Below are 8,296 nucleotides of genomic sequence, written 5' to 3'. Positions count from 1 at the left end.
TTGCAAGAGAAAACAGACAGATCAAAGTTACTAAATTAAAGTGAATAGAAAATGCATAGCTAGTTCTAATCCACTAAGAAACACTGCATGCAGATTCTTACCCTAAAGAGCTCTTCTTCTTTTAGACATAATCTTCAAGTCAGAGACAAACTCTTTTTTTCTGACTTGGGTCTCCAGCCCTCTTTGTATCCTTTTAGTGTCCCAGGCTGGTTTTCCTGGCCAGCTGAAGACAAAGGGCTGATAGTTTCCCACTGTTTAACTACCTTTCCCCAGCACTGGAATCTTTTGTTTTACATCACTCTTTCCATGGAAAATTACTAGGTTCAAAAACTGATCCCAGTACCAGGTGATATGGTCACATGTTTTCTTAGGACCAACCACCTTCTGGACTTAATGGACAAATAAAGCTATTTACAAGTTGTTAAGTTGATTACCAAGTTAAGGTTGGGAGGAGGGGGGGGCGGGAGGCAGTGAGGCACCAATAATGGTTTTCATTAAATTATATTTAAATTATAAAGGCTCATTCTTCATATTTCTAACTTCACATACAAGAATGATACATGCAAATGATACAAAATAGGGTATACAGATCGTATGATTAAAATTGATAGGTTACATGAAGTATTTTGTTCAAAGCATCTCCAAGCTACGCATATTTATATTCATAAGCCAATTTTCATAAAACATCTGGGGGACTGTCACAATGCCCTCCTGAACTCCAATCCCATGCCCCAAGTCACTACTCAAACCCTCTGCACCCTTCTCCCACAGTCCCCTCCTACACTTCTCTCCCAGGTTGGAATCCTCTCCTGTACTCATATCCCCTCCTGGACCCCAGCACCCCAATACGCTTGCCCCAGGCCACAACACCCTCATTCACCCAAACTCTTGCACCTCATTCACTAACCCAAGCTCCCTTTTGCACCCAACCTCCGGTCCAAACACTGCACCATAGAAAAGTGCAGACCCCGACTGCTTCAAAAATGATTGCCCACCCTTGTTCTAGATGTTTGACAATTCATTGTTTAATTATCCGCTCCATTATCTTTCCAGATATAGAAGTTTGGCTGACTGGCCAGTAATTCTCCAGGTGGTCCTCATTTCACTTTTTATAGATAGGCACTATATTTGCCCTTTTCCAGTCTTCTGGAATCTCTCCTGTCTTCCATGATTTTTCAAAGATAATTGCTAATGGCTCAGATATCTCCACAGTCAACTCCTTGGGTATTTTACGATGCATTTCGTCAGGCCCCAGTGACTTGAAGACATCTAATTTGTCTGTATTTTTTAACTTGTTCTTTTCCTATTTTTGCCTCATATTCTACATCATTTTCACTGGCATTCACTATGCCTAGTATACAAAAGCATTGTGAATATACAATGTTTTCCTACTAGATTGCAGCTAATCAAGATGCTCAACTTCCAGTGACTCCACCTTTTTCCTGGCAGGTAGTATTAACATACAGTATAGATAGGCTTGCTAACAGATGGCAGCATGATGCAATCAAATAGGTAGGTCACCGCCCTGTGTAAGGGCATTCTTGCTGGAATATTTGATCATAGCCAAAGAGGCCATGGTCAGCTGACCTGCCAACCAATCAGCCTATCAGACGTAGTTTAGAACAACCTTATCAGAACACAAATTCTTCAAACTTGCCACATATTTAACTCACTAAAATACTGTTAATAGGCCATGTGTTTCTTGTAGGCATGCAAGGGCAAAGATAACCAAACAAACAAAAAACACACTATCAAGGCAAGTCGTTAAATACAAGAAAAACAAAAATTAAAACAGGGTTGTACATACCGAATAATAACTAAATGAAATTATGAAGCCACAAAAAGCAAAACAACAATTGTTATTACATGAAAATATAAATCTACCAATCTGATGAAACAGACAAATAGATACAAAACATGTTCCAAAATAGACCTACCTATACTGAAAAGATGAAAAAATGTGCTGCAATAAATTCTTGCTATATTTAATTACCATGTGTTTTTTTGTAACATCTATTTTGTCAATTATTTTTTAAATAAGTTATAGACATAGTTCTCATTTTATCTGAAATCCATCCATGAGTCCGCTAGTCCCTAACTATTATTTTCATTACACCAACTAATTAATTTCAAATATGATTATAAACATAGTCCAATGCTGCATTAAAGATATTGCTTTTACTAGAAATAACAGTAAAAATTCTAATGTGGCACCAGTTTATTCTGCATGATGGAGAATCAAAATACATATTATAAAAGAAAAGGCCGTTAATATTCAATGAATTATAAATTCAGATTTTTTTAAGTCATCACAAAAACAAGTCTGCACTAGAACATAAATAAGATTTCTACCATACTGGAGGTAGGGGAAAGGAGGACCGAGAGAAAACACACAATAAAATGAATGTTTCACATACTATTTATTTGAGTCCAAACATCACTGTAAAGCAAAATTATTTATGGTGCTTTGGTGTGGATGTAGTATTGCGCATGGTAAAAATTGTTTTGACTCAGTTATACATCATATCAATTTTATGAATGAGGCCTTCTTTTTGAATGCATTGTTTTTTACATTTCCTTACCAAAAATATAAGGTAGACTGTAATTGTGTCTTTTTTGCAGCAAATCATTTCTAAGTAGTTGCTAAAATTTATACCCAGAACACTACACTCTAAGGTAGTGTGCCTTAGTTGTGAAAAGATGTTGACATAAGACCAATCAAAATGGTACAGCAACACACTACAGTGTTCAACCGCAACAAAACCCATAACATTCTTTTAACAGATATAAATTGCATGAATCACACCATAGTTAGAGTGTTCCTCTCTTCATATGGGTATATGGCATTAGACATATACTTCTTCAAACACGTTCAACAGAAAAACTGACATTTTCATTTGCCTATTCTCTGGACCACCCAGTCCTGTTGACAGAGGGGACAGCGATTGTTCTGTTTCACCCATAGGGACATGCAGCAATTGTGGAAGGAATGATTACATTCTCCCCAGACAACTGAAAGAAAAGAAAAACACTTGATATGTTCTAGTTATGCTGCTTAATACAGATGAACAAACTACATTCATAATTAAGAGTACTGACAATCTAACTCATTTTTCAGATAATACAAGATCATTATATTTGAGGCAACACTACATTAGAATGATTTACTAATTGAGATTGGTGTCACTGGCTTGATAGTATTTTCCATAAATGGAACACTGTTCAACAGGATTATGTCTGTGTCATCAGTCTTACACATCTGTAGAATGCTTAGCACACTGCTGTGCATGATATAAATAATACATAATACTAGGAACATTTTTGAGGGATGAGTGAAGTCTGTGAATGGTTTGGAAACATCCACTGCCTGGCTAAATTCTGCCTTATTTTTACTGGTTGATTAATTAAGTATAGCTAGTGTATAGTTTCGGTGTTGATTTTTCATTATATACTAAAGGTTTAAGGGCATATTCGCAAATTCTAATCAAGTCAAAATTTTATTCCACAGTTGCATGTTTTAGTTAAGTTCTTCTGTTATATCTTCTAAGGATGTTAAGAAGTGGATAATTGGCTAATCATGCAGTCAATACAATTTGTATCAATTATACGATTAGTCGATAAGGGGAGATGTTCTCTCCTGGTGTGCACCAGGTACAAGAGCTATACCCGCTGCAGCTCTGCAGTTTAAATGTAGTAGGAGCCAGGCATGCAGAGTTGCAGTGGGGGTAGCTCCCAGAGCCGGTGCAAGCTGGGATTGAGCAGTCCCGGCTTGCGCCAGCTCCAGGACTGCTACGGTTCTGCCTCCCCTGGCTCCTTCCTCCTCCCTGCTCTACTGCGCACAACGGAGATGGTGCTGGGGGGAACTGGCTTTTAAGATGACTCCTCCTAGCACCAGCTTCTGATCTGATACAGAGGCAGCAAAAGAAGGGAGAAGCGAGTAGATGAGTAGTGACCCGACTACCCGATAAGCCTAGGCTTATCAGGTAGTTAACTACTTGCTTACATCTCTAATATCTTCTAGTACCTATCTTGAAGAAGAGATTGTAGGCTTTTGATTTAGATAGGAAATAGCTACTATGAGATGTCCTGAATTGTGTAACTAGTTCTTCCTAGTCACATACATATATATAAATGACTACTTGCAGATTTGCTCGGTCAAGTACTTTTCTATGACAGTGTGTCTTTTACATTAGTAATGCTCTGCAGTTTATTTTTGTGCATTAATAAAATTAATATGAGCTTTAAACTTTAAAAAGCCTCCCACTGAGAAAATGCCTTTGCTGAAAAACAAGAGAATGAAATCACTACATACCAACACAATCTTCTTGTTTGTTTTCAGCTTGACATCTAAGACAGGCATCTAAAAGTAAACAAGAACAAAACTCAATTTGATGCTCAGAACACAATTCTTAAAACTGGCTTTTCTAATGTAAATATTAACTTCGGATCATATTTAGAAAGGTAAAAGCTAGAATTCTGCCATTTAGTTCAACTGTATTTAAGAGATAAAAAGAAAATTAAAATTATATGCATATCAAATATTTTATATATATATATACACACACACACACACACACACACACACACAAGAAAGAACTGGCAGCTGTAAGCAAGCTCTTCTCATCCTCCATGTTGTTATATTTGCACAAACTATGCTGCAAAAAAGAGTCTTCTTTTTGTTTGACAAACCTTTGGGAGACTAGTGCCAAATCCATTTAAGCATTTTAAAAATTAAACAAGAGCACTGGCAAGTACACATACAACCCCCAAATTCAGGAATTTATTTTTCAGATGGTAGCATTTCTTTTTAAAGAAATAATTCACAATGCTATTGTTCTTCAACCTAGTATTAAAACCTGCTTACCCCCCCTCCTTTCTTTCTTGTTTTTTTAAAAAAACAGATCAATTTTACTTGAGGAGTACCTTAAACTTCCACCAGAATATAATTCCTCTACATATAACACATTTGCAAGCACCTTCTCCCATGCTGTTCCATATTGACAGAAAAAGCTCCTTGTAAAAATCTGTAAAGCCACATACTGTCCTTTCAAATCTCTCTTTAAAACACTCCTTTATCACGACACCTTCAAAAAATTTTATGCAGATACTAACGATCATGATGATTACCGTCATCTCACCTGCTATTGTGTGCTTTCCCTTCTTGTTTGTTGAATTTCCTGCTTTAGACAGGAAGCTCTTCAGGAAAGGGAACCACTTTTTATTGTTTGAATAACCCTTATAACAACTATGTCTGGGTCTCTAGGTGCTACTTTAATACAAATAATAAATAATGAGTGAAATTCTTCACTGTCCACTAAACAAAGAGCTCTCCTGTGTGTCATTTGGAGAAATAGAGCTGCCTCAGCAGCACTCTCATTCTACTGTTTAATAAAGTGAGGACTGACTAGGTGAGGAATCTGAAGTGGGAGAAGCAGTAAGTGCTTTCATTGTGTGGAGCAGCAGCTGATGTAGGGAGAAGTACTACTTGAACTGCAAGTCCCATAACCTTATTTCTTTCTGTCCACAACAAGATTACACAGTTTAAAAATATGTATAATATTTCTCCTTGGTCTCTTACTTAGGTTGCACAACTAATAAATGCAATTGCTACACTATCAATATTTTAATCTGTAAAATTTAAGATACTTTTAAATATTGTTTTCAGCCAAAGTAAATTTGCAGAAATATTACTGGGCAGGAGATATTCCACTAGCACGTGACAAGTAGGGATGTGATAGTGTACATGTGTAAACTGTTAACCAATGAACCTCAGCTCATCAGTTAACATTCACGGTTACGTGCAAGCCCCCGCTCCAGCCCCAAAAGAACAGCCATACTGGATCAAACTAAAGGTCTACCCCAGTATCCTGTCTGCTGACAGTGGCCAATACCAGATGCCCCAGAAGGATGAACACAACATTCCAGACAACTATAATATTCTATATTAGAGGCAGCAGTGGGTGAGAAGTGGGGGTGGAGGCAGGAGCCAGTACTCATGGAGAGATAACTTTTAGGCAGGCTCCCCAAGAGTACTAGCTCCTGGGGAGCTATCTGCCTCCCTCCTCACTGCTTCTATTGGGGAGCAGGGGAAGAGGGAGGCAGGATCCTATATACACAGGGAGCTGGCATAAAAGCTGGTTCCCCACACGTACCAGCTCCCACAGCACCACATCCCTCCCACCTCGCTGCTTTTATCACAGGCAGAAGCAGGGAGGGGAGTGCAGGCAGGAGCTGGTGCTCACAGGGAGCCAAATTTTAAGCCCATTCCCCACATGCACCAGCTCACACCAGCTCCCTGTATCAGAGGCAGCAATGCAGGGGAGGAGGGGCTACGTGTAACTATGCGCATTAACTGATGAGCTCAGGCTCATCTGTTAACATCCCTACTACTGAGAGGCTGTTTATTCTGTTTCCTCACTATATGATAGATGCTGGGCCATGTCAAGCAACCGCAATTTATTTCAGGAAATAAACAGTATGAATATTACAGGTTAAAACTGATTGCTTAGGTGAGGCATCTAATGATTTATTTCTGGTACAAACACACAGAGATCTACATCAGCCATTGGTACAAGCACAGGATCCTCTATGCAATTTCTACTAGGCATAGGACAAACTCGGAGGTAGGACATTAAGCACTATATAAATGGGAGTCCCTGTAAAAATTAAGGGCAGGTACACAACTGCTCAGTGACCCCATCTGTGGGGTTTGGTATTGTCCCAGCAAACATGTCAGCGCCGGGAAGAAGGAAACCAGTCTATTCAAGCTCTAACAGAAATCCTGGTCTTCCTGGGGAGGAATGCAGTGAGGGCCTCAGCTCTGCAGGGTTCTCCCCAAGGAGTCGATATGTTAAATCCTGGTTAATTAGTTAACCAGTTAAACTTTAGGTTCAACTGGTTAAGCCATTAAGTGGGCTGTCACCCCCTGTGTGTGAGGCTCCTGGCTGAGGGGAATGGGAGCAGAAACAAGTAGCCATATGGGGGGGACGGGCGAGGACTGACCTCAGCTTCTGCGCCCTGCCCCCACCCCACACTGGGTGGCTAGCTTCTACTCCAGGGCCCTGTAGGGCTAGAGCTGCCTTCTACCCAGGATAGGCTACGAATGGGGGGCTGCTCTTGGGTACCAGTGCATCACCCAGTAAAGGGGATGCTTACCAAATAACTGGTTAATTGTTCACATCTGTACCAGGGAGAGACGATCAGTGACATGATACAGCTTCTCTCCCTGCCACGATGTGAGACTCTGCCTGAGGTGGGGGGGAGGAGAGTAGTGAAAAGTGACAGCCCCTCCAGGATATGGAGCTCTGCCCTGGGGGAGGGGGAGAAGATGGGGAATGAGGAGATTCAGATAGCCCCAAGATGTGGGGCTTTCCCCATGTGAGGAAGGATCAGTGAGGCTATACAGGCCCCCACTACCTGGGGCTCTCCCTGTGGTAAGGGGCAGTGAGACTATACAGCCCCTCGCCCCTGGATGTGGGTTTCTTCCTATGGGGGGGGGGAAAGGTACAGCCCCCCTCCTACTCCAGAATATCAAGGGGACATACACGCCCTCCAGAGGGGACAGTGAGGAGATACAAGCCCCCCCCCCCTCCAAGTTGTGGGGCTCTGCTGGTGTGGCGCCAGCCAGTGAGGAAAAACAGGCCTGTCATACGTGAGGCTCTGCCTGCGCGGGGGTGGCAGCGAGGAGATACAGCCCTTCCCCCCAGGATACGGGGGTCTCCTCCCCTTTGGGAAGGGGCAGCGAGCAGGCCGGGCCCGGCCGACGCTTACCCATGACCTGCACCCGGCAGATGGCGCACGTGTCGCACTCCACGTCCCAGCTCCACATGGCCACCGCGTTCCACTTCTTCAGCGAGAACATCTTGTCGGCAGCGCCCGCCTTGGAGCCCGAGGAGCCCGCGTGGGAGTGGGGGGCGACCGGCTCGTCTCCGTCCTCCACGTCGGCCATGGCGGGGGGCGGAGACGCTGCGACGGCGGCGCCGCTCTGGCTTCTCCCAGCCGGCAGAGCGGGGCTGCAGCGCCGCCCAGCGCCCGGAGCGCGGCCAGCTGAGCTGGGGCACACGGGAGGCACGGGGACCTCGACCCCTCAGCCGCGCCGCTCCGGGAGCGGAGGCGGGGACCAGCTGCAGCAAGCCCTTAAATTAGCATCTGTCAACTACGGCCGTCTGCTAAGAACAACCACTAATCACAGTTAAAAAGTTAAAATCCACCCACTTCAGTGTTAGGCCAGGGACCCCACCACACAAGAACAAGGAACAGCTGACCAGTAATCAGGAACTTGGGAACAACAGGTCCG

At 42.6% G+C, this 8,296-nt stretch overlaps 1 protein-coding gene across 2 annotated transcripts; it reads right to left on the bottom strand.

The window, feature by feature from the left end:
• Window positions 1-2,200: 2,200 nt before the first annotated feature.
• On the bottom strand, window positions 2,201-8,076 carry RNF7 (ring finger protein 7). 2 transcript variants are annotated; one of them, XM_075937635.1, is made up of 3 exons: window positions 7,778-8,076; window positions 4,313-4,360; window positions 2,201-3,012 (listed from the first exon to the last, which is right to left on the bottom strand). In XM_075937635.1, the coding sequence occupies exons 1-3, from the start codon at window positions 7,946-7,948 to the stop codon at window positions 2,956-2,958; spliced, it is 276 nt and encodes a 91-aa protein (XP_075793750.1). In that variant the 5' UTR covers window positions 7,949-8,076; the 3' UTR covers window positions 2,201-2,955. The 2 variants fall into 2 exon arrangements, with proteins under 2 accessions (XP_075793750.1, XP_014427411.2); XM_014571925.3 differs by having other exon boundaries at window positions 2,402-3,012; window positions 7,771-8,008.
• Window positions 8,077-8,296: the final 220 nt, after the last annotated feature.

The sequence above is a fragment of the Pelodiscus sinensis genome, chromosome 10 (assembly GCF_049634645.1).
Source record: "Pelodiscus sinensis isolate JC-2024 chromosome 10, ASM4963464v1, whole genome shotgun sequence".
Taxonomy (NCBI): Eukaryota; Metazoa; Chordata; order Testudines; family Trionychidae; genus Pelodiscus; species Pelodiscus sinensis.
Note: the sequence above shows the minus strand (reverse complement) of the source record. Positions and strands in the feature narration are given on the sequence as shown.